The sequence below is a fragment of the Hippichthys cyanospilos genome, chromosome 20, assembly GCF_059441005.1.
Source record: "Hippichthys cyanospilos isolate Australia breed blue-spotted pipefish chromosome 20, RoL_Hcya_1.0, whole genome shotgun sequence".
Lineage (NCBI taxonomy): Eukaryota > Metazoa > Chordata > Actinopteri > Syngnathiformes > Syngnathidae > Hippichthys > Hippichthys cyanospilos.
This window is the reverse complement of record NC_142388.1, coordinates 15,528,483-15,555,604: the sequence shown is the minus strand read 5'-3', so window position 1 is coordinate 15,555,604 and position 27,122 is coordinate 15,528,483. Positions and strand designations below refer to the sequence as shown.

Here is a 27,122-nt window from a genome sequence, read left to right as displayed (position 1 = left end):
TGCAGTAATGATTATCAGTGCCAAGTATGAAAGGAAGCTTCCTGCATTTTATTGGTTGTACAATGTTTCTCTGCTTGAGGGTGTGATTTACCGAGGATTGGCTGTGCATCTGCAGTTCATTTGAGTGATCACTGATTATTGTAATTTATGACTGACTTTCGATTCATTATAAACAATACGAAACTGCTGCATGATCTAAATTGTTCTTTCAAATTGTTTCTTGTAACCCAACGATTGTTGTATTTGGCGCATCATTTTCTTTTAACAATACACGCAAACATTATGTCATCAGTGCAATGCATTTTATTTGCGTGTTTGCGCGCGCGTCTCATTGCAGTTAAAATCTCGTGACAACCAATGAGATCATGCAGAACATTTGAAATGATGCGCAGCCGGCCAATCAGAGGCCTTCGCGCCATCCAGATCACCAGTGGCATTTGTTGCGAGGGAGGGAGATACACGACTATGTCAGACGTTAGCGGACTTGCGATTTCTAAATACTATATTAAGATTGATTTTGTCGCTCGTAACTTTGTTGCGGGAAGTTTTTAACCCGTTTTGCCACTTTTTGGATTTATCGCAGCAATTGGTAAGTGCATCCCTCTCTTACACACGCTTGTGACGCTTAAAATTAACTCACTTCCCGTTTCTTTTTGTTTGACTGTTGGCTTGGGTTGCAGCTAGCTTTGTGCGGAGGATAACTTAGAGGTTTAGAGACTCCGACTAGTTCCTGGAACGTTGACTTGTTTCTCGCAAGTATAACTGATGTATTCCAAGACTCCTGATTCTATTTGATGTACTGCATGGCGCTCTAGAGAGTTCTTGGTTCTCGTTGCGTTGTAACAACTTTATAACGTCACGTTAGAGTAGCGGCAACGTTTATAGACTACGTTCAGGCTATAGACACATACCATTAACAGTCACGATTATTAAAACGTTCAAATTTCGACTTGAAAAGTTCCCGCGAGTCGCCACCTACTTGGCATTGGTTTTGCTTCGACCCACACGTAAGGTTGCGTGAGAATAACATTTATTTTCACTCCCACTGTAATAATGGGTGGCTTCACAGACGAATGTTTATTTATTTATTTGTTAATTTTCGTCAGAAAATGTTAATGCATGACATTTTCCCTTCCTTGTAAGCCGAGCGGGACTACGTCTTGTTGTTATTGTTATTCTCTCGTTGAATTTCTTTGCGGTTACGAGATGTATTATAAACCATAAATGAAGTACGGATTAAACAACTCGTTTAACACGTTAAACTCGAATCAGTGGTGTATAAATGGATCTTTGTTCATGGAAGCATTTGTGTGTGTGTGTGTGTGTGTGTGTGTGTATATATATATATATATATATATATATATATATATATATATATATATATATATATATATATATATATATATATATATATATATATATATATGCACACACACAAAATTGTTATTACTATGTGGTTAAATTTGTTTGAAGTTATGAGGTGTGTTACATAGCAGCTGAAACTGACATTTTGGCTTTATCAAGTTTGAAAGTCTTGTACTGCTGCATATCCTCATGAAGTAAAGATTAACGATGCAATCTAACAATGCAATGATCAATATTCTTATTGAGTCATTCTTTAATTAACAAAAGGCTGTTGAAAAAAGTTGAAAAACAAAAACATAGCCCCTAAACATCAACACACACACAAAATAAGACAACAATGGTACATGGCTAGGGTTGTGAGTGGAATGATGGAAGCAGACAACAACAAAAATAGATGTTTCAAAATAAATTCCTCAGGAGGATATTATAATTAAAGTGGCAAGATTATGTAACTAATGCTGAAGTCTTAGAACATGCTGCTTTTGAGAGCCTAAGTGATGATATAAGTAAAAGACGTCTTGAGGAAAGAGGAAGAAAATGGCAGCATTGACGTGGGCACGAGATGGCAAAAGGAAGCATGGAAGACCAAAGACAACCTGGAGAAAAACTGTCACAAAGCAGAGGGACACGTTGGCATAGCAAACGTGGAGATAGCACAAAATGGTAGATGTCTAGATGACTAGGTTTTTTTATTTATTTATATTATTATTATTATTTAAATCTCCTTCTCACCCCTATGGGGTGGAATCCATGTCATCGCGAAGCCAGAGGCCTGAGAGTTTGAGGGTTCTGTGCAGTATCTTCGATGTTCCTAGGACTGCACTCTTCTGGACTGAGGCTTCAGATGTTGTTCCCGGGATTTGCTGGAGCCAGTCATCCAGTTTGGAGGTTACTGCCCCAAGTGCCCCCACTACCACGTAGGGCTGCACGATTTTGGCCAAAATAATAATCACAATTATTTTGGTCAATATTGCGATCACGATTATTAATCACGATTATTGATCATGTTTGGTCAAGCATGTCTATTTATTGCACTTTTTTTAATAAACATAGCTTCAAGATGAAAACAAATACAAATAATAATAAACTAAAGTAAATAATAAATATGGTAAAAATTATGGCAAAAACACAGTTCATTTACTTGCTGAGTGCAAACCAATGAAAAATATTAAGCCTACTTAGAACCAAGCACAAACTACAACCGACATGTAACAACATCTACAACAGCCTTAGTTTTTTGCAAGAAAAACAAAACAGTACAAAAGTACCAGAATCACTTGAATGGAGTATGGATTTAGCAGTCAAAAAATGACATTTTTGGTCAATTCAAACCCAATTTATTCCAATTTTTGCCAGTCATTCTCACACTGGTGCTGATGAGAGGCTGCAAAATGACCAGAATCACTCAAAGTGAGTATGGAGTGGGTCTCAATTCACAGCTAGTACGGTATACATGTATATCAAAATCCCAGCTTTCCTCACAGTCGAACAATATTTCTCCCATACAGGTAAGTGGACTCAACCAGCATTCACCCCCCCCCCCCCCCCCCCCCCCACACACACACACACACACACACACCCTCCTTTTTTTTTCGCCCCACACTGCTCACCTCTGTGATTGCCAGGAGTTGTTTACGATAGTCACCGGAGAACTCCACGATTTTTTCTGCCCGAAACATAATGAAGTCCCTTGCGTTTGGCCCCTGGTGGCAGGATGACTGAAAGTGCTTGATTTGACATACTGTACAGTACTACGTAGCCGGCTTTTTAAATGTTAATATCGCCGATTATCATCTTAAATAATCGTGGCAGCCAATATTGCGATCACAATTAAAATTCAGTTAATCATGCAGCCCTAAAACCACGGGGACCACGTCACCCATGACCTTTCACATCTGTTACAGCTGCTCTTTCAACTTTTGATACTTTCCAAGTTCCTCATGTTCCTTCTTTCTGATGTTGGCGTCAGCTGGGATCGCCACAACTATCACCACTACTCTCTGCTGTTCTTTGTCCACTGCTTTGTTCTTTGACCTGTTTGTCAGTCTGGAAGCTGAAGTCTGTGGTATGGCCCATCGGGATGTAGATACTTCTATTCCATACAGGTGTGTGTGTGGTTGTGTGTAGATTAATCCGTTCTGTGGGTGGGCTCGAAAGGCGACTTCACCTTATAGCGGGCAATCAAAACCTACGTATATATATATGATATACAGTCGGCCCCCGGTTTACAAACACCCTCTTTTACGAACATTTCGACTTACGAGCGAGTTTTTTTCCCCCACTTACACACAGACCATTCGCCTTACGAGCAAACTGACATGCCGGCCATTGTATTTGTTCATATATTTTCGCCTTACCACGTCATCAAAATCAGTAGAAAATGCTTTTCACGGCAACGAAGAACGATATTGCTCTTACAATGTCACAGTCACTGTTTCAGTCACGGTGTCAGTCACGGTCTCACTCACGGAGATGCTATTGGCCGGCGTCACGTCAATCACAGAAATGCCGATATGCTATTGACCGAACGCCTTTATCTAGCTTGATGGCACAGCTGGTCGGGACGGAAGGAAGGAGAGAAAATGAGTCAAACACGGAAGGAAGGAATGTTGTGAAGACTTTGCAAACTTTATCTGTTAAACATGACTTCTAAAATTGTAAGTGGCGGTAAAGGAAGAAGTAAGAGGATGATGACAATAGAAACCAAGCAGGAGATAATAAAAAAATACGAAGGAGGCGCGTGCATCGTTAACCTTGCTTGTGAGTATGGACGGAACCACTCGGCAATCTTCTAAGGGCAAGACTTTCCTTGCCTGGGGACGGACCTCGCTCGACAACAAAACGGAGAGGCTTCTTCTATTATGGATTAAAGAGAAGGCAATCTCCAGTGATATGTTTTAGTTTGAGAAAAGTTCTTGTTTAAGAAAATAAATAAATAAATTCTGCGGGTTGGTCTCTGCTCACCTCCGTCTCCATTCAGCTCAAGTCACGTCGCCCCAGAGGAAATTGTCATTTATACTTTGTTTATCCATGCTTGTTATATTAACTGTACAGTAGATTATGGAACTAAATTTAAATATGTGTGTAAATTAGTGATGGTTTTAACTATGAATTCGCCAAGCGTTGCCAGTCAATGTGTACGTACAATTGACCTCGCTTTGCTACATTAACGAAAGCATATGCTCATGCATGGCACGGTAACGCTGATATGCTATTGCTCTTACAATGTCACAGTCACTGTTTCAGTCACGATCTCATTCACGGAGATGCTATTGGCCGGCGTCACGTCAATCACAGAAATGCGAATATGCTATTGGCCGAACGCCTTTATCTAGCTTGATGGCACAGCTGGTCGGGACGGAAGGAAGGAGACAAAATGAGTCAAAAACGGAAGGAAGGAATGTTGTTAAGACTTTGCAAACTTTATCTGTTAGACAAGGCTTCTAAAATTGCTAGTGGCGGTAAAGGAAGAAGTAAGACGATGATGACAATAGAAACCAAGCAGGAGATAATAAAAAAAAAAAAAAATACGAAGGAGGCGCACGCATGGCTCGTAAGGAAATCACCGGTGATATGTTCTAGTTTTGAGAAAAGTTCCCGTTTAAGAAAATAAATCAATAAATTCTGCGGGTTGGTCTCTGCTTCCCTCCGCCTCCACCCAGCTCAAGTCACGTCGCCCCAAAGGTAAATGTCATTTTTCCTTTGTATATTTATGTTATTTAATTTAACTGTACATTAGGTTATGTTACTCATTTTTAATATGTGTATAAAGTCGTGATGTTTTTACCTGAGGTTTTTGCACGCGTTGCACGCATTCACGATTTAACATAGGTTTGGATTGCCCGTCATACGAGCAGTTTGAGTTACGAGCGTATCCGCTTAACGGATTAAGTTCGTAACACGGGGGCCCACTGTACATGTAAGCAATCAGAAAACATCATAAATAAAAAATAGAAAAATAATTTATTTACCTTTGAGTGGCGCTTGTTATGGCCATGTTCCCTAGTAAGGTTAGCCTAGGCTAGCTTCGTATTTCTTGATTATCCCCAGCTTCGTTTCCATATAAATCATCTTCTCTCTTTAACATCAGTAGCAATTTTGGGACCCATGGTTAACCCATTCAAGTTTAAATTAAGCAGTAAAATGCACTATAAATACGGTTTTGTAACCACTCACGATAGAACAAAGCTTTACCATTACGCCATTTTGAAACGAGTGAGGCAGACCAGCATCTCTGTGAAGAGACGCCGACCAATAGCAGACCAGCATTGTAGTGATGCGTTGCATGGAGGCATTGACCTCAACAGAAAATAAGTGCAATTACCTACAAACGCCTGCAGATGTAGACAAAACAACACAAATACAGCCAACCCCCTGGGGTCATGACGGTTGTTTTTGTTGCAAAGCGAGGGAAATTCCGTAAAGAGGAGACAAAAAAAACTCAGTATTCCCCAACATAGAAAAAACGTAAGCCAGGGACTGTAACACGGAGGTCCACTGTATACATACATATATACATACATGTGTCTGTGTGTGTGTGTGTGTGTGTATATTTTTTTTGTGTATAGATGGATGGATGGATGGATGGATGGATGGATTAATGGATGGATGGATGGATGGATGATGGATGGATGGATGGATGGATGGATGGATGGATGGATGGATGGATGGATGGAGTGGGCCCACGCGTTACGAGATTAATCCGTTCCGCAGTTGGGCTCGTAAGGCGAATTCACCGCATGGCGGGCAATCCAAACCTATGTTAAATATCCAATGTGTTTAGAACCCCAGGTAAAACTAAAAATGTACATACATATTAAAAATTATTACCAAAATAGCATAGTAAATGCTACGTATGTATAATATACATGTATACAATCAGAAAACAAACAAAAAAAAACAAAAAAAGATGCTATTGAAGTATTGATTTTGAATTGAACTTGAACTGCTATTTAACTAACAGAAATCCATTTTCTATAAATATGTTGGGGCTAAACATGCAGGCATGTTCAGTCTGTTAAAGAGATGATGTTGCTGTTGGCAGACAATTACAAAAAGCTTAAACTACTAAAAAAAAAAAAAAAAAAAAATCATCTTCATATACCATCTTTTTGCATAAAGATCTGATGTTATTACCTGCGACTTTTAGTCACTTAGTCGCTTATCCGTGACAAAAAGCGTTTTTTTGGGGGGTTTTTTTGCTCATATTTTGCTCCTACGGTTTCTATACCGGTGCACCTTATCGTCCGGAAAATACGGTACATATTTTTTCATTTTATTTATTTTTTTAACTGAAACACTTTTTTAAAATTTAATCCACAAAAAGCTAAAGGCACAAAAGACTAAAAAGACAGTTGTTAGGGTTATGGGTCTTTTATCAGATCAGATGTGAGATTTTCCAATATGATTCACATGCTGCTTTTTAAAGAAGCATACCAGGTGAAGCTTAGTACACAGGGACTGTGACTGCTGTAATACACACACACACACACACACACACACACACACACACACACACACACACACACACACACACACACACACACCTGGCCTCTGAGCCGTCTGATGGGAAAATACATTCCAAATCCTCGTGTGCCATTCCATATGGACTAGGATACAAGCCACTAGTAGGATCACAGGGACTAACTTTGGGTGAGTTCTGTTCTCTGAATTTTAGTTTGGTTAGAGCGTGTTTGTGTTTACCTGCCTGACTCTAATAATCCTGGTGGGCCAATATGTGAATATTTGTGTAAAATCTGCTCTACACTTGTGAGAGTGGTTCCATTGCTTCTGTGTCTTGGATTTCGATGCACTGTATGTAATTGTTTAACATTATTCTGAATAAAGAGGGCACTTATTGAAGGTTTCCTACCTTAGTGCATTCCTTCTATATATTTTTGTCTCACATTTGCTTTTTCCAACATCAAATTCATCCCACTGAATATAATTAAAAAAAAAAATCAATAGGTTTGAGGTTAAGTGGTTGTTTAGGGAAAGAGTCATTCGTGAAATAGATTAGCCTTAATATTGTCATTTAATGGTCCAAGGTAAAACATAATGTGGATAGTGGCTGTAAAAGCGTTGTTTCCCAGAAGTGGCTGGATAGTCCTTCCCTGAATGACACATGGCTCTGGTTAAACCTAGCAGGGACAGACCTGTCAGCAGTTCTGCACTTGTGTTGGTTTTCAACTCACTGAGCTTCACTGGTCACTAATGATTCATTATGCTGACCTTGCTTGGGCCCATCTTATTGTACCCATTGGGATATACCGTATACTATAGTGCAGGGGTCTCAAACTTTTTGGAGTCAGGGACTCCTTTTAGAAAGCAAATTTTCCAAGGACCCCTATTGCAAATGTTTGCCAAAACAAAACAACAAAAAATCTTTCAAGGCAAAGATAAGGGCCCTCTTTCTTCAGAAACATTAAATTTGACAAGAAGTATACCGTATTTTCCGCACTATAAGGCGCAATGGATTATAATGTGCACCCTCAATTAATGACATATTTTAAAACTTTTTCAATCACAATATAGTAATACTGTACTCAAAGTAATACCAATAATAACTCTAACCTCTCAAGAGCATAATAACACAATGTCAATATGACCAACCTTGTTCAACTGTAAACACACAAAAGAAACAGTAAAAGCATACTTTATCAGTTCATTCCGCCTCTACGAATCCCGATCTCAATATTGATCCATATATAAAGGCGCACCTGATTATAAGGCGCATCATCGGCCTTTTTTTTGTAAAGGAGTTTAGGTGCGCCTTATAGTGCGGAAAATACGGTATTTGTTACTTTTCAGCTATACTGAAGTTTAGAAAATAAAAATTGCATATTACACTCCTTATAACAAATCGGGTGAAATTTCCCTCAAAAAGGCTGCTGCCAATTATTTAGTCAAAAACAAAATTCTAAAGTAGAATGTCGCTTTAGCGTTGTTGGCTTCATCGCCTCGTTAGCAAGCAATTGTAGACACGAAACACATTTTGACAAATTTCAAAATGATAACATTTTAAAAAATATATTTAACTGGTTGAATTGATTGCTTTATTGAAGAGTCCTGAATACTTTCACAATGGAAAATAAAATTAGGTTAACACAAATATATATACAGTGTGCCCTTGGTTTACGAACTCCCTGTTTTACGAACTTTTCATCTTACGAACGTGGACTGCGGCGTTTTTTGTCCCCCTCTTTCGCACAAACCTTTCATGTTACGAACAATCTAACATGCCGGTAAGTGTGTCCGCACTATTTTATTCGCTTTGGTGCGTCAACAAATTAACTATTCTCGCATGACACGGAAACGCCGATATGCTATTGGTCTTATAAAGTCACAGTCACGGTCTCAGTCACGGAGATGCCGATATGCTATTGGTCGATTAAGGTTACAGTCACGATCTCAGTCACGGAGATTCCGATATGCTATTGGTCAATTAAGGTCACAGTCCCGGTCTCACTCACGGAGATGCTATTGGCTGGCGTCACGTCAATCACAGAAATGCCAATATGCTATTGGCCGAACGGCTTCATCTAGCTTGATGGCACAGCTGGTCGGTGTGTTGTGAAGACTTTGCAAACTTTATCTGTTAGACATGGCTTCTAAAATTGCAAGTGGCGGTAAAGGAAGAAGTAAGAGGATGATGACAATAGAAACCAAGCAGGAGATAATAAAAAAATACGAAGGAGGCGCACGCATAGTTAACCTTGCTCGTGAGTATGGCCGTAACCGCTCGGCAATCTTCTAAGGGCAAGACTTTCCTTGCCGGGGGACGAACCTCGGTCGACAACAAAATGGAGCGGCTTCTTCTATTATGGATTAAAGAAAAGGAAATCGCCGGTGATAGGTTCTCCTTTGAGAAAAGTTCTCGTTTAAGAAAATAAATAATAAATTCTGCGGGTTCTGCTCCCCTCCGCCTCCACCCAGCTCAAGTCACGTCGCCCCAAAGGTAAATGTAATTTTTCCTTTGTATATTTATGTTATTTAATTTAACTGTACAGTAGATTATGTTACTAATTTTTAATATGTGTATAAAGTCGTGATGTTTTTACCTAAGGTTTTTGCACGCGTTGCACGCATTCACTAATTAACATAGGTTTGGATTGCCCGTCATACGAGCAATTCGAGTTAGGAGCATAGCCGCTGAACGGATTAAGTTCGTAACACGGGGGCCCACTGTACTTTTATTAATAACCCAAATTATTTCACGGAACCCCTGCAGTCAGGCCACGGAACCCACTTTGACAACCATTGCCATAGTGGGATTTTATTACTAATAACTATATTCATACAAACCAGATTCGGTTGAAGTTGGGAAATTGTGTAAAATGTAACTAAAAACAAAATACAACAATTTGAAAATCCATCTCAGCCCATATTCAATTGAATATACTACAAAGACAACATATTTAATGGAGCATTTATGGAGCAGCCTCTAGTGGTTTTCATGGTAAATGAGGTAGTACTACAGGTTACTCGAATTCAGTTGCATATCGGCTGTCAAATCAGAATTTTTATGTGCAAGTCAGAACTGGTCATTGCTTATAGTCATCGGAGAGGAAAGTTAGAATGGCACTCAGGTCTCCTTGCATGTGACATATCTACATGGGGTCTGCACATGTGTGAAAAACACCTAAAACCTATATTAACTTTATTGGTAAGTGTTGCGTATGTATGGGGAATATCTGGCTATAATTTAACTGTTAAGCATTCAGTCAGTAGAGCCCCTCTAGACAGACTGAAAGAACTGGAAGTGCGTTGTAAGGCATATGGATATTTTTTTATTTCTAATTCTCTTTCTCTTTTACTATTTCTCTGGAGGTTGATGTAAATTATATTGTAATGCTCAAGAAAGAACTCACTTAAAAAGTAGTTTCAAACCTTGTTTGGCATCAGGTGAAAGCAATTGGGGGGGCAGCAAACAATGTTTAAAACAGGGGTGTCAAAACACATTTTCATCATGGGCCGCATTGAGGTTATAGTTTCGATGGGAGGGCTGGTATGACTGAAGTTAAAGACATTTTAATTACAGTATGATCTTTGAGCATTTACCTTGACTTAAAATCAGAGGCCTGTAAAAAAAAAAATGTTCAAAAGGGGGATTGGTAACAAAATTTGCTCGCACCCCCTTCCCCAAATGATGACTACTTGCAAATTTGCTATTTTAGTCAGAAACCTGAAGTCATAAAGTCAGAAAATGTTGTGGCAGGCCGTATCTGGCCCCCAGGCCTTGAGTTTGGCACCTGTGCATTACATGCTTGTTCAAGCTCGGGTTTCAATATTATACACCAGCGGTGTCAAAGACATTGTAATTGTGGGCCAAATTGTACTTCCAGTTTCTGTAGGAGGGCCGTTATGAATGTGATGTCAAATAAATTTCAAGTGTGGTCATCACACATTTACCTAATTTTGAAATATGAGGCCTGTAAAAACTGTTCAACGAGGGGATTGGTAATAAAAAATGCTTTTTGTTTCCTTTAAAAAAAGGTGAATACAACTGAAGTTGAATACAACTTGCAAATTAGATATTTTAATCAGAAACTTGGAAGTCATGATTAGCATTTTGTGGACCACATAAAATGATGTGGCGGGCCGGATTTGCCCCCTGGGCCTTCAATTTGACACTTGTGGTTGAAACAATGCATTTCAAGAGCCATTTGCTCCGTAAGGAAATGGTTAAAAGAGAAGGAATGAGCTTATATTTGTACAAAAAAAATATTGACAATCAACCATACATGTATTCTACTACTTGTTTAGTATGAGTTTAACTCTTCCTATGTGCTTGTTTGATATTTCTTCTCTATTATATTTCTTGTTGTCAAAGACAATGCCAAGTCTGAAGTACCACAGCGGGGACATTGTGATGGGCCGCTGGCCTGGCAGCAAACTGTACTATGAAGTGAAAGTACTTGGTTTTGAAGCTAAAAGTCAACTGTACACGGTCATCTACAAGGATGGTACTGAGCTTGAGCTGAAGGAGCATGAAATCAAGGTAAGACTACATCTTACAGTGTATTTTAAAATTTACACTGGGATGTTCCAGTGCTATTTTTTGTGTTATGGAACAAATTAAAACCAATATCAGTCATTTCAAAGGAGTTCCCATCATTCATGCGAACCCTATCCTGAACACCTTAATTCAGGGGTGTCAAATGGCCAAGGGGACCAAATTAAAAAAATACCTACAAGCCAAGGGCCTGACTGATTGAATTTTCATCAAAACAAATGAAAAAGACCACCCATAGTCCAGTGCATAGGTGTCGTACTCCAGTACTCAATGGACGCGGTATCCTTTGTTTTCTGGTTTTCTCCCCCAACAAACTTGCTTCAAATTATTAGCTTATTAGCAAGCTCTACAGGAGCTTGTAAATGATCTTAATCATTTGAATCAGGTGTGTTTGAGAGAGAAGATTCGAAAACATGCAGGATACTGGCTCTCGAGGACTGGAGTTTGACACATGCTCTAGTTCGATACCTTGAAATGAGACCTGGTATTAGCTCGTTACATACTCGCCTATCCCTACAAAAATGCTTTGCTGGTTAGAGGTCTTAAACAACATTTTCAGAGGGGTTTCATTGAAAAAGCTTGGCTTGGGTGCTAGAGTTGATGTCTTAACCTGTGGGTTTGTTCCTAAACCCTCAAGTGTTTTTTTTTTATTTTTTTTTTAATCTTTTTTTATAATCTAGTCAAATCTACTCATAACCTTCTTGTAAATTTGATTTGAATTTTTGGGTGAAAAAAGAATCTTTTTTTTAACCCAAATAACTGTTCATCAATTTTTTACTGTCTACTTTGACTTGCAAGTTGAATTAGTTCCGTGACCAAGCTTGGTGCTCAATGTCTTTGGATGTCATTATTTAATTTCAGCTGCCAAAACCCTGCTGTTTTTAATGAAGAAAAACGACACTGTCAATTTTTTCAATATTTGAACTCAATAAAGAGACTGTTAAGAAATAAACTGGTTTTATCAAGTCTAATTAAGCCGAAAATCACACACATTCGTGCTGATGTGTGCCGTTAAAGGGCCAGACCTAGTAAGTGATGTCTGGAGCTGGGTTCAGTTGGGTTGGCCACTTACAGTATCACGTTTGATATAAACGTATGCATCCCCACATGTTCCTTGCGACTGTTTTTTTTTTTGTTTGTTTTTTTATATACAATATGCGTCTGTTTCGTACAGTTTTTTTAAGCACTAAAATCGCTTTTTCTTTCCACTGTTGCATCCAGAGTTCTTTTAGTTTCCAGCCGCGGTCTCGCTCCCGCTCTCGCTCCCAATCACCAGGCCGCCGTCGCAGTCGCTCCCGTTCCCCGGCGAGGACCACCCGGCGTTCTAACCCACGCACCGCGGCATCAGCTGCTGCTGCTGCATCAATGACAGAGAGTCTACCATTATCAGGCAGGGATTCAAAGTTGAAGGAAATGGTTGAAGTTCGACTGAGTCCTCTGGTAAGAAGCCAAGCTGCTTACATTCTCTTTTTCACTAGATCAATCAACATGGTATTTAAATTACAACATTAAAAGGGACAATAACACGAATACCATATTTTCCGGACTGTAAGGCGCACCTGTATATAAGCTGCAGCAGCAAAAATTGACCAAAAAAAAAACATTTTTTGCCACGGATAAGCTGCACTGGAACTATGAGCTGCAGGTCATAACATCAGATATTTATGCAAAATGATGCTATATGAAAGTTTAAATTTGTTCTTTTTGTTTATTTTTCAAATCGTCTGGAACAACTGCAACATCCTCTCTTTAACAGCATTCTGTCTCCCATTGTTTAATTGATAGATTCATTTAGTGAACATTGCACACACTGCACATAAATAATATATACAATCAGAATATTATAAATACAATCATATATACTGTATACTGTGTATCAAACACAAACTTTTATACAAGATCTCTATGCCGTCCTCACTCCGAAGCATCGGGTTTTTCGCTAGCTTGACGGCTGGATAACGACGTTTCAAACAACCATACTGTCTTTCCTTTTGCTCTGCTTTATTTGAACAATGGCCATTGACCATTACCCTCTTTAGGTCGCCGTAAAACTAGAAAAATATAACACGTAATCAGCTAATGATACATCGCACCTCTCCTGCTAACAAACAAGTTGCACGATCAAATAATACTCTTACAGTATTTCCAATGTCTCTAACGATAAACAAAACAGATGATCGGTGTCATCATTTTGACAACTTGTTAACTTACAAACAACTCTCGTCAAAGTCAAAACAAAATAAAATCAGGAATCCTCGAACGTTAACCTGTCTACGTTAACCTGTCTCTTTGCGTGCTGCTATATTGGAGAACTGACGTCTACTGAGAAGAACAATAATTCGAAGTAACCAGAAGAGGGTGCTCTAAGTCTATGTACACATCTAAAACGTCAAAGGTGGTACTGCACTTCTGAAGGGCAGAATAATCATATTCAATTTAGACGTTTTTTAAAAATAATTTTAATAATGTATTTTAAAAATATAGTTTAACAATATATTTTAAAAAGCCATTGATTCACATCTTTGCAGTTCTATTTCACAGTTGTTTCATAAACTTACTCCTTGAGCAGATACACACATTTGCTTGACCGGTAGGGAAAAAACAGCAGATAAGCCACACTGGACTATAAGCTGCAGGGCTCAAATCATGAGGAAAAAGTCGCGGTTTGTAGTCCGAAAAATACGGTATATTTGTTGTAGTCCTCACTGTATCATATCGAGAGCATCCAGTTCAGTACAGTATAGCCAGTACAGCCTCTTAGCATGATATAGTGTTTTCCTAAACTGCTGTTATAAAGGCATGTATTTTGCATGATTATAGTTATACTCAATCATTTAAACTTTGTGTTTCAGTGATTCAGATTTTTGTTCATGCTTCTATTGTCCACATTTGTCTTTTTTGTCCCTGTGCATCTCCAATACTCTCCCTTCTTTTACAACAGAAACGCACAATGGCTGCTGAAAACAATAGCAACAATAAGCATGAAAACAAAGAGGAGAAACACACGTCAAACAAAGTAAATGAGGTGAGTTTAGTGTTATCACAAAAGCAGGGTATTTGATAGTTTAATGATCCTTTTGTCTTCTGGTATATTCAGTATTCAAATTTCTCCATGGCAAATGACCACATCACTTGGGACATTAGTTGGCAGTGTGTTCGCATCAGACATGTCCCAAGACATGTGAAGATACACGCTGTGATGGTTTCTTGCATGCCAGACAGACGACGTAACTATAAATGCACTTGCCACGGGCCCTCCTCGGACGTGGAACTACTGCAGTACACATATTTAATTAATTCTTAACTGATTAAACATTATACACTGTATAGTAAGGAAACAGTTAGCCTTTGAAGTCTCGCGCAGCTGCGGTCATATTAGCAGCAGCCCGGAAGTTGAATTAAAGTCAAATCTGGACATGATCAAACATGATAACAATGGAGAGTTTACACTTGATTGACTACCATATCATAAAAGAAATCTAGGTAAGATATTTCTGGTAAATGTCTGCTCCATTGTGTCTCTGCCTCGACAAAGTATGTGTGTACGTGTGCCTACTGCCTCAACAATGTGTGTGCCTTTACTGTGGGTGCATTTGATGAGTGTAAAAGCGGGAGTAGATTACAACTCCACAGGGACGTGTTGTGTCAATCGTGAAAGGCACCCTGGCACACATTGTTGTCAACAGGCACTAGGAAGAGGCAGGATGAGTAAAGAGGACATTCACAAGAAAAATGTGACTTGTAATCGGAGAAGTACTCTAATCCAGTGTTTCTCAACTATATTTTGCCAGGCCCCCCCCCTATTATTATTATTATTATATTATTATTATTGATGAAAATTGTTTAAGTATACCTACACATGTATCCTTTTTAACATTTACAACAACTGTGAATTATTTTTATTGAGTTTATACGGGTTACAGCATAGTCTAAAATGGAAAAAAAAGAAGCAAGTGCACCAAAGTGCCTGAAACTAAAAGGAAATGATGAAAATGATACTTTATTGCAGTTACATTCCACATGACCAAAAAAAAAGCCTTTTTCCTGGGATCACCCACATCCCCACTGGCATCACCTCGTAGTTATATTCAAAGAGGTGGTTTTTTGAGTAAATCATATACTGCTTTGTTATATACCCACTTTGTTGTGTTAAGCAAAAAATAAAAGCACTGGTTATAGACAGTATTAGCGGTGATTGAAACTTGGACTTTTTAACACGACAGTAAACTGTCAACGCAGTTATCGCACTATGCCTAGTACTGAGTAAAGTATAAGGAGCAAATAGTTGTACTGCCTAACATTTTCTCTATGTTGGAGATTACAACTATTTGCTCCTTATACTGTAAGTGGAAACTAATACATAAACATTTGAACAATCTTGATGACAAACTAGAATATGTGCAATTCCTGAAGAAATTGCGTGTGAAGGTGAAACACCTGAAGGGAGAGGTGTTGAATGATGTGGAATGGCGGGAATTGGGGGAATCAATTAAAGTTGGAACAGTCGAAATCGGATGAAGAATGGCAAGGATATAAGGGAAAAACTGAAAAAGTGGAATTGTGGGTAATTTTTGAATTCTGGGAAGAAGAAAATGGATACCACCATGGAATGCCGGGACTTGGGGGAATCGATTAAAGTTGGAACCGTCGGAATCGGATGAAGACTGGCAAAGATATAAGGGAAAAACTGAAAAAGTGGAATTGTGGGTAATTTTTGAATTGTGGGTAAAAATGGATGGGCGGGCATTGGGGGAACTGATTAAAGTTGGAACCGTCGGAATCGGATGAAGACTGGAAAAGATATAAGGGAAAAACTGAAAAAGTGGAATTGTGGGTAATTTTTGATTTGTGTGTAAAAATGAAATAGTGGGCATCGGGGGAATCGATTAAATTTGGAACGGTCGGAATTGGACGAAGACTGGCAAAGATAGAAGGGAAAAACTGAATGAGATGTCTGATCAGATATCCAAGATGGCCGCACCTGAGGGTTGATGGGAAATGGAGTCTCAGTGTATGTAGTCAAGTGTCCAAGATGCCCTGCCTGACGACCCGATGGGAAATGGAGTACTTTGTCTACCGAAACAGTAGTCCACGAAGGCCAAGCGCCCACACAATGAATGATCTTGTTGAAAATGAATTGGTTCATTAAAGGTACAGTATGTGGAATTATGGGAAAATTTTTAATTCTGGTAAGAGGTAAATGAATACACCAATGAATTGGCGGGGATGAATGGAATCGATTAAAGTTGGAACGGTAGGAATCGGATGAAGAATGGCGAAGACAGAAGGTTACAATGTTTTGGCAAAAACAATTAACTGAGGAATTATGGGTAAAAAAATGGGAAAAACTTGAAATTGTTGGTGCGAGGATGTTCTTGGCAATCTAACCCATAATGGGAAACACCTAAAGTTGGAACGATAAGTATAGGTCGGACGCAAATGGAGATATCACAAGAGGAAACATAAAAAAATCAGATTTTTTGCGAGTTTTAGGGGGCTATTACTTATGCAAAAAAGATGCATTATGGGTAAATGACACCCGGAGGTCATAGGCAGGGTCAAGATGAACGGTTAAACGCTGAATCGGACAAACACCTGTCGTCATTAAGTGAAAAAAACAACAATTTTTTGAATTTTGTTAAATATCACAAAATTTCAAAAAGTGAGAAAAAAGTACACTTAAAGTTCACATTCTGAATTTTGGGGGATTATATTTAAAAGTTTGGATGTTCAACATTAGGAGAGTGTTGTTTTTATTGTTCTGAGTTAACCAAGATGGCCGCCATCCTGGATGGAAGTCTGGCTGAGCCCTCATGAGACGTCTGATCAGATATCCAAGATGCAAGATCCAAAAAACTTTAAGAGGTAAATGAATACACCAATGAATTGGCGGGGATGAATGGAATCGTATAAAGTTGGAACGGTGGGAGTCGGATGAAGAATGGCGAAGACAGAAGGTTACAACAATTTGGCAAGAACAATTAACTAAGGAATTATGGGTAAAAAAAATGGGAAAAACTTGAAATTTTTGGTGCAAGGGTGTTCTTGGCAATCTAACCCATAATGGGAAACACCTAAATTTGGAACGATAAGTTTAGGTTGGACGCAAATGGAGATATCACAAGAGGAAACATAAAAAATCAGATTTTTCGCGAGTTTTAGGGGGCTGTTACTTATGCAAAAAGATGCATTATGGGTAAATGATAACCGGAGGTCATAGGCAGGGTCAAGATCAGGGGTGGGCAATTCCAGGCCTCGGGGGCCGGTGTCCTGCATGTTTTCCTGTTTTCTCTCTCAAACACACCTGATTCAAATGATTAGGATTATTCTCAAGCTCCAGCAGAGCTTGTTGATGAGCTAATGGTTTAAATCAAGTGTGTTAGGGAGAGAAAACTGGAAAACATGCAGGACACCGGCCCTCGAGGGCTGGAGTTGCCCACCCCTGGTCAAGATGAATAGTTAAACGCTGAATCGGACTGAATCGGACAAACACCTGTAGTCGTTGAGTGAAAAAAACAACAATTTTTTGAATTTTGTTAAATATCACTAAATTTCAAAAAGTAAGAAAAAAGTACACTTAAAGTTCAAATTCTGAATTTTGGGGGATTATATTTAATAGTTTGGATGTTCAACATTTGGAGAGAGTCGTTTTTATTGTTCTGAGTTAAACAAGATGGCCGCCATCCTGGGTGAAAGTTGGGCTGAGCGCTCATGAGATGTCTGATCAGATATCCAAGATGGCCGCCCCTGAGGGTTGATGGGAAATGGAGTCTCAGTGTATGTGGGCAAGTGTCCAAGATGGCCGCTTGACGACCCCATGGGAAATGGAGTACTTTGTCTACCTAAACAGTAGTCCACAAAGGCCAAACGCCCACACAATGAATGACCTAATTGAAAATGAATTGGTTCATTAAAGGTACAGTATGTGGAATTGTGGGAAACCTTTGAATTCTGGTAAGAGGTAAATGAATACACCAATGAATTGGCGGGGATGAATGGAATCATTTTGAGTTTAAAAGGTCGGAATCGGATGAAGAATGGCAAAGACAGAAGGTTTCAAAGTTTTGCCAAGAACAATTAACTGAGGAATTATGGGTAAAAAAAAAATGGGAAAAAACTTGAAATTTTTGGTCCGAGGGTGTTCTTGGCAATCTACCCAATTACGGGAAACACCTTAAGTTGGAACAACCAGTATAGGTCTAACACAAATGGAGAAAACGCAAGAAGTAATCTAAAATAGCTTATATTATACAGGTTAAGTGGGCGGCCATTATCGGACTTCGGAAAATGGGCTCTATTCGCTTATCGGAATGTCGGATCGTCGCGGCGTTATCATTAAAAATCCACAACGATGGTCCATGAGTTAGGTGGTTCCGCTCATTTCCACGTGAGGGTTTCCAAAAAACATTTTTTTTCCCACTTTTTTCCACTTTTGCCCATACAAAGTGAATGGGCTGGGGCGAGAGCTTGTCAAATGTCCAAGACGGCCGCCTTACAGGGGTGTATGGGAGCTGTAGTATTTGGTGTAGGTCAGAGTTCATCCAAGATGGCCACTGGGTGGGGGTACCATGGCAGAGTACAACGTGTACCTGTACCTGAACAGTAGTCCAAGAAGGTCACATGCTCACATTATGAATGACCTCATAGAAAATGAATGGATTTTTTGTGACTACAGAATGAGGAATTATGGGTAAAATTTTAAGTTCTGGGAAGCAAAAAGTGGCTACTCCTTTGGAATGCCGGGATTTGGGGGAATTCATTAAAGTTGGAACGGTGTTAATCGGAGCAGGAATGGCCAAGATAGAAGGTTACAAAGTTTTGGTGTGGAAAATGGGAATGAGGAATTATGGGTAAAATTATTATAATAGTTATGAATAACTGGAAGGTTTGAATATGTGTAATATTGAGAATGTGACATGTATTAACTGAATGATGTGAGTGTGAAGTGGAGAAGCTTCAATGAAGAAAAGTTAAATCCGCCACTGGAATTGAATTATGAGTTGTTATAGGTGAAAAATATGGAATTATGGGAAAATTTGAACAATTATGAACTATTGGAATGATGGGAATGAGCCATAAGGCAGAATGAATGAGTTAAATGTTATGAATATAATTAGGAAAGCTCAAAATGTGAAATGTTTAATCTCCCATTGGGAATGAATGGGAAGCCCTCCCATTTGAAATGAATTATGAATATTTAAAGTAGGGAAAATATGGAATTATGGGAAAATATTGAAATATATAATATTATATATATATATATATATATATATATATATATATATATATATATATATATATATATATATATATATATATATATATGTATAGCAGCTCAGTATCAGATTACATCCCGATGCATACATGATTAATCTTAACTTTTGTGCCTGGTCCTATCTGACAAAAAAGTAGTATGACTAACTTCAAATTCGTTTATTCATAGATTTGTGAAACAGCCATGTAGGGTACAAGTGAAGGATTTAATTAAATTATATTCTATTACAGCGGGCCCCCAGTTTACCAGATTAACCAGTTCTGTGGTTGGGATCGTAACGCGAATTCGCCATATGGCAGGCAATCTAAACCTATTTTAAACAGCAAATGCGTGTAAAACCCCAGGTAAAAACATAAAAATTGTATATACATATTCAATATTGGTATCAAAATAGTATAGTGCATAGGTGTCAAACTCAAGGCCCGGGGGCCAGATCCGGCCCGCCGCATCAATTTATGTGGACCGTGAATCCTGGGCAAACTTCAAATTTCTGGTTAAAATACTAAATTTGCAAGTTGTCCTCAACATTTAAAAATTTGGGGGTAAAAATAACAAACATTTTTTGTTCCCAATATCTCTTTTGAACAGTTTTTACCGGGCTCTTATTTCAAAACTAGTTAGAAGTGTGACAAACACACCTAAAATTGATTTGATTTCACAATTATACCGGCCCTCTGACAAAAATTATAACTACAATGCGGCCCCCGATAAATATGAGTTAGACATCCCTCGTATAGTGAGTGCTACTTATATACAGTGGTACCTCGGTACTCGACCATAATCCGTTCTGAGGTGGTGGTCGAGCACCGATTTGTTCGAACACCGAAAGCAATTTTCCCATAAGAAATAATGGAAAGTATGTGTGCACAAGTAAATGTGCACAAGCAGTACATGATAAAGATAAAGATAAATAAAGCATTATAAACCATTTTGTATAATTTACTTACGTTTTGGAGAGTGGTTGATGGCATACAGGAATGGATGTGGAGAGGACGGGAGGGAGGGTTACTCCTTCCATGATGATGCTAGCTAACTGCGACGCGAGGTCGGACACTCGTACACCACATTCATATTTTGCTATAATTTCCTTCTTCAATTCAATAGTGGTCCTCATTGTTTTCCTCTTTGCCTTCCCCTTATCACTGTCTTTCTTTGGACCCATTATTAAGGGCTAGAGCAACACGAAAAAGTTTAAATCCGGGAAGAAATACTCGAACAAACGTCTTACTCCGCTGGCGGTCTGAGTTGAACTGGTGCTTACCCGCTGGCCGAGAAGGGCCGAGGAGCGCGTTCGAGAACCGAAAATCTGTTCGAGGTCCGATGCATTATCTACTTGAATTTTTTGGTCGAGCACCGATTTGGTCGAGTATAGAGGCGGTCGAGTACCGAGGTACCACTGTATAATATACATGTATACAATTAAATAACATCATAAATAAAAAATATAGATAGGATTTATTTACCTTTGAGGTGATGTGAAAGCTTGTTATGATCATATTCCATAGTGAGAGTAGCTTAGCTTAGCCTTTCTTGATTATCGCCAGATTCGTTTTCATGTAAATAATTTTCTTACTACTCTCTTTATCACTAGCAATCTTGGGACTCATGGATAACCAATTCAAGTTTGAATTAAGCACTAAAATGCATGATAAATTCGATATTGAAAGCACTGTCACATGAAATCAAGTCTTTAGGCAGCCATCGTTGTGACCTCGTTCATCGACCAATAGCTGACCCGCATCTTCGTGACCCCATCACGCTGACCAATAGTAGACCAGTAGCTTAGGGAGTCGAGATGCCGACCAATAGCAGACCAGCATTTTGGTGACACGTAGCAGCGGAGGCAGTTTGACGCCAAGAGCAAATAAGAGCAATTACTTAAAAATGCCTCAAGAGGGAGGCAAAACAACAAACACAACCAACCCCACATTGGGATAAATGCCTGAAAGTGGGGACAAAAAAATCTCAGTATTCCACATTGTAATGTGAAAAAAATGTAAGCCAGGGACGTCGTAACCCAGGGGTCCACTGTAAATTCAAACAATACTAATATTACTACTAATAATAATACTAACAATACTATAATCTTCCAAGTGTTTTTAAACAGACTCCTCATCTCTCCCCAACGTGGTGCTTGCCAGGAGTTGTTTAAGGTTATTGAGATCATGGTATTCCTTTTCAGACGAAGGTGTTCACTGTTTTTACCAGTGAACTTCCATAAGCAATGGTTTGTCCGCCATGTTTTCCGCTCGTAAAAAAATTCCAGAAGGTACGTGCTGCAGAAAATCTTTTCACGGTGGAGCTCGTGAACGCGTCAAGCTTAATCCAAGCATAACACTTGATGATAGGATTAAAGTAATAATGATGAAAGATGGATGAAGCAAAGTGAAAGACATTATGTAAGAAATGAATGTAAGAATGAAAACAAATGCTTATTGTAGATTTGGCAATTTCTTTCTTTTTTCAATGTTGAATGGTTTTGTTTACAACTTCAGTCAGATTGTCGATTGCACAACCCGTGTTTTATGTTTACGTCCGAGGTTTTCTATTGTGAAAAGTCCCCTCTGTTGTGAAGAATTTCTGGCTGCAAATATGATTTTGTTGGAGAAAAGTTCTACTGTATGTAAAAAAATGATGCGTCTGATGGACACACGTTGATTTGACGAAGTATGCATTCCTGTCAACAATTATGCATCTGGCAAACGAGACCAAGGATTTATTAAAAATATTGGTTCACCAGAGTTCACATCTTTTATTCCCTAACTATATAAAACAAATTACTTAATCAAAATACAGTGTTCCCTTCTTTTTCGTGCTTAATGGGGACCGAAAAACCCTTGCGAAAAGTGAAATCTGCGAAGTAGGACGACCCCACTGCACACCCCAGGTACGGCAAATTCGCGTTACGATCCCAACTGCAGAATGGATTAATCTCGTAAACTGGGGGCCCACTGTACTAGGATTCTCTACCTCTGTTATACAGTACTGTTGTTTGTATGCTGTAGAGTCCATTTACTGCCACCTATAATATGGGAGAATATCGTCTGACTGCAGGGGAAAGTCGCTCCGAGTATTAAGCGCTGCAAAACGTGTGCCAGCACATCAAGTATAAACCAAGCTAAACATTTGACAACTTCGTCGCCCATGTTTGTTTTGATCTCACCCAAAAAAACCAAAAACAAAACTATCAATCGAGGAAAAAGGAACACAGCATTGATTATGTCGACTGCTATTCAGGATCAAGTAGTAGATTGTTGTCACGGCCTTGCTTCCCTGAGCAGCTTCAAAATAAAAGCCTCCAATCTGTTTAACCTTAGACATACTTAATCCTTTGTCTTTTTTTTTTTTTGCTCCATATTTGGGACTTCAAATGTTCCTGTTGGGACCCATAGCTTTTTGGTATTACAAGTCCCTGGCATCCAACGATTTCCAGAGGTAAAGGAAATCATTGATAAACACACCATGCAAACAATCCTAATGGCATATAGTGGAAAACGTTCATGAGCTACATGTGTGGCGGTTGGCAAAGAAATACCGTGCATTCGCCGGAAGAGGGCAGTTGTATTGAAACATAACCTAATTTTGTTCTGTTCGATTTCTATATTTTGTATTTCGGTTGAAATGGCTCCATATTATTTCTAAGTCCACTGGAGCAATAGTGTTAATTTATGGATGATTTTCAATCCGTCAGCTAGCAGAGTTTATTTAGGGTCGCGAAAGGGGCTTCCGGGAAAATCATTCACGCTGCTGTCATCAAGTCAGACGCGACGGCACGCGTATATCCGAAGACGTAAAGTGTTCCAGCTTTGTCTATGTTTAGCGGCCCAAAGTGGTATGTATGAGTTTGGTTTATGTTAAAATGCATATTATGTTGTCCGTAGCTGACATCTCTTTTGTATGTGTCAGTTCTACGGTGTGAACTGTTGCAAACAAGTGCAGTCAGTAAAGCATCAGTACGAAGAACCTTGGTGTCTCTCCCTTTTTTTGGACAAAGCCGGCATAACATGACTAAGGACTCCTACAAAGGCTCACTGAAATCTGGAGTCAGCCAATTGATGGTGCGTCAGTGTGATCAAATTTGAGATATTGTTGAAATCTGTAGTTTCGCTTATGATTTTTATAACTTCATGCTAAAAAAGAATGATAAAAAATTTGTCTCCCTATTGTGAATTTGTGCCTGTTGTATGGATCCCCTATCGGTTGATGAGAATGCATACCATCAAAAAAAGTCATATATGGCACCGGGGACATACAGTATATAAGGCAATGTCACCCGTAGTCTGTCCCTCAGAACCTGCGTGAGCAACGCAGAGACAAGGATTCTGAGTGACGAGAAACTCTGGCGGTCATCCAGGGCTCATAGACCCGCTATTACATTCATAATAGTGATGTGTCGTTTGCGAACGAACCGTCTCTTAGAGCCGGCTCTTTTAGGTAGAGGTAGGTAGGTTTAGACGGGAGCCGGCTCCTAATGGGGAGCCGCTCCTAATAGGAGCCGACTTTGTTTTTTCACCTGTTTTTTTCCCCCCTTCTGTTAAAGCCCCACGTGATTGGTCACGATCCGTGGTAGAAGAAGGAGGGAAGGGTTACACGCACACGTGCTGCAGTGAGGAGAATGGGGGGGGTTAGAGACACACACAGCCGCACATTATGAGCAGCACACGAACAGGGAGACAAGACGAGAGAGAGCTTGATAGCGCTACAGAGAATGCCAATCTTCACTAAAAACTAGCTAAAACTTTAACCTGGACGCTGCTTCTTTTACAAATTTTAATTTATAATTTGTTGTGTGGTAATTAAAGCTGAGCCAAAAGAACCGGCTCTCTATAAAGAGACAGAATTCCCAATAACTAATACGTAATTGTTGTTCTATTTCGCCCTTCCAAAACGGCAAAGGCGGTACAAAAAGCACGAAATAAGCTTTTGCGGTTCACTGTATTACAGAAAACAGAGCCTGAGAGGAACCAGAGCCGTTACAATTTGCGACGCAGGAAGGATGATAAAGAGACCAAAACGCAACAGATGAAGGATACCAGAGTGGTTACGCCAGCTGTGACCACCCAACTTGACTTTGGGGGCAAGATTGGTAGGTTCTCGGGTACACTTTTTCAAATGTATTTATTTATTTATTTTATCTCTTTATTTGTATTTTATATATTTACTCTGGTGTTACAGGGGCAATTTTCTGGCTGCTCTTCTTGCCATCCTGGGTTCTTTTTGTAATACTTCAAGTCAACTTGAAGGACCCCAGCGTAGCCAACTTGCCACCCCCTCTACCTCCTCTTACAAATTTTTGGGATGCTCAGGCCTTAGGCTTTGTCATCCTGTGGATCTTATTTCAGGCCTTCCTTTACATTCTGCCTGTGGGAAAGGTTAGTAAATAGAGATTAACCACATGAGAGCAATAGAATTTTTTTTTTTGTATATGACTCTTTGATAGACTGTAGAAGCACATGTGAACTTCTCAACTCTAAGATGCTGTCTTATTTACTGATTCATGACGGACACACGTGAATGGGCTCATGAATTTTCCCTTAATTTGGTTTAAAAGCAGGAGCAAAGAATTAAATTATAGGTCATGGGAGCAATAGTAGTAGCATTACAAGGGAAAAGGAAAACTTCTGTTCATTTTGGCCTAGAGCATTGTAGCTTTCATCTTGGCATTGATTTTCAATTAAGATTTCTTACTTGAAAGGCAAAACTCTCGAAGTACATCATTGCCAGTAGTAAACTAGTAAACATAACTTGATAGAAGTCTGAGTCGAGAATTAAAGGCAGCATTAGCCACAGTAGTCTATTTTTCACCATCAAGCTTCATTTATGTTTTTTTTTTTTTAATCCTCCGTTTTTACTTTGGATTAGTTTTAGCATTAGGTTTAGTAACATATGTCATATTTGTGAAATGCAATATAAAAAAAACGTCACTAATTGTGAAACAAAGTGTAATGGCGGTTTGACCTTCCTTTTTCTGTAGGAACATACAGCAGTACGGAAATAATTAAAGTGAAAATGAACCCCGAAATTTCATGTATGACAAAGGCAAAAATGAAGAACATTTTTACATATTTTGGAGTTAGTTTTATTATTGTGAAATACTGTTTTAGTTAGCCTTCATAATTTTATAATTGGTTTATTAAGAAAGTGTTTTTTTTTCTTCTCTAATCATTATAAAAAGTAAAAACTGCCTCTAAAATTGATGAAAGCTATCAATCCCCCCCCCCCCTATTGTTTTATACTATGCAGCTGAGTGAGGGTGTGCCACTGAGGTCTGGTGGAAAGCTGAAGTACAGAACCAATGGTGAGTATCTGTGGATTTTTATAGTGCAATGAGCTTTCACATTTGAACAAAAGGTCCGCTGTACCAATGTGGACACTTCTATTTACCAAAATACAAGCAAGTGTATTTGTATTTTGTTATTTCACTACAAAGTACCGCACTTTCCGTGCTATAAGGCGCACCCAAAAGCCTTGTTTTTTTTTTTTTTTAAAGCTGATTGTGCGCCTTATAATCCGGTGCGCCTTATATATGGATCATACCATTTGCTGACTGCATAAACTATAGTTTATGCCTACAAAATCCAATTCGAACTGACCTGGCCCGAGTGTATTACTTTAGTGCGGCCCAGCCCGATTAATTAACTTGATTTACAGGCCCAACCCGATTTTTTTATTTTATTTTATTTTATTTTATTTTTTTGAGGACTCAAGAGTGTGTGGCACCACACTCATGCTTGTCATTTCAATTTCCCTGTCTTTCATTTATTCATAACTTTTTGCTGCTCCATATCGGAATAGCAGGTCAAAAATATGTAATGCATGCCGAGGGAAAATTAAAAAGACGGCGGCACCGCGCGTTCCCCTGCGCTTGACTCTTCACTCATACCATTTCATGTTTGTTGTTTAAATATCCCCGTCTTTCATTTATTTCGAACTTCTTGCTGCTCCATATCGGAATAGCAGGTCAAAAATATGTAATGCATGCCGAGGAAAAAATTAAAAAGACAGCGGCGCCACGCATTTACCTGCGCTTGGCTCCTCACTCATACCGTTGAATGTTTGTTGTTTAAATTTCCCTGACATTCATTTATTCATAACTTCTTTGTGCTCCATATCGAAATAGCGGGTCAAAAATATATAATGCATGCCGAGGGGAAAATCAAAAGGATTTTCTGCGCCGCGCGTTCACAAGTGCATGGCCTGGATCTATTCTGCGCTCTGAAGCTCCTGTTTAGTAGTTAAATAGCAATTACCCATAACACATTTTCTGTTTTATCTGAATTTTTTTAATAACAAATATTCCTTAGTGTAATATCCATACAACGCTTATATTGTATAAATAAAATTTACAAGTAATCCCTCGTTTATCGCGGGGGTTACGTCCCAAAAATAACACGCACAAAGTGAAATCCGTGAAGTAGCCAGCTTTATTTATTTTTTATTATTTTACAATGCAGTACTAAACTAGAA

At 39.0% G+C, this 27,122-nt stretch overlaps 1 protein-coding gene across 4 annotated transcripts in view; it reads left to right on the top strand.

Annotated features, from left to right (window-relative positions):
- The first annotated feature begins 448 nt into the window (after positions 1–448).
- Positions 449–27,122, top strand: part of lbr (lamin B receptor) — a 45,496-nt gene continuing 18,822 nt past the window's right edge. For 3 of the 4 annotated variants that reach the window (XR_015863733.1, XM_088402659.1, XM_088402657.1), the window contains exons 1-7: positions 449–589; positions 11,198–11,365; positions 12,602–12,820; positions 14,322–14,405; positions 24,600–24,741; positions 24,831–25,027; positions 25,899–25,953. Coding sequence is in view for 3 of the 4 variants with exons in the window: in XM_088402659.1 (XP_088258785.1) it covers positions 11,201–11,365; positions 12,602–12,820; positions 14,322–14,405; positions 24,600–24,741; positions 24,831–25,027; positions 25,899–25,953 (862 nt within the window). In the remaining variant the exon portion in view is untranslated. Of the gene's footprint in view, positions 590–698; positions 1,008–11,197; positions 11,366–12,601; positions 12,821–14,321; positions 14,406–24,599; positions 24,742–24,830; positions 25,028–25,898; positions 25,954–27,122 lie in introns of those variants that run through there. The other variant, XM_088402658.1, reaches the window with a different exon arrangement.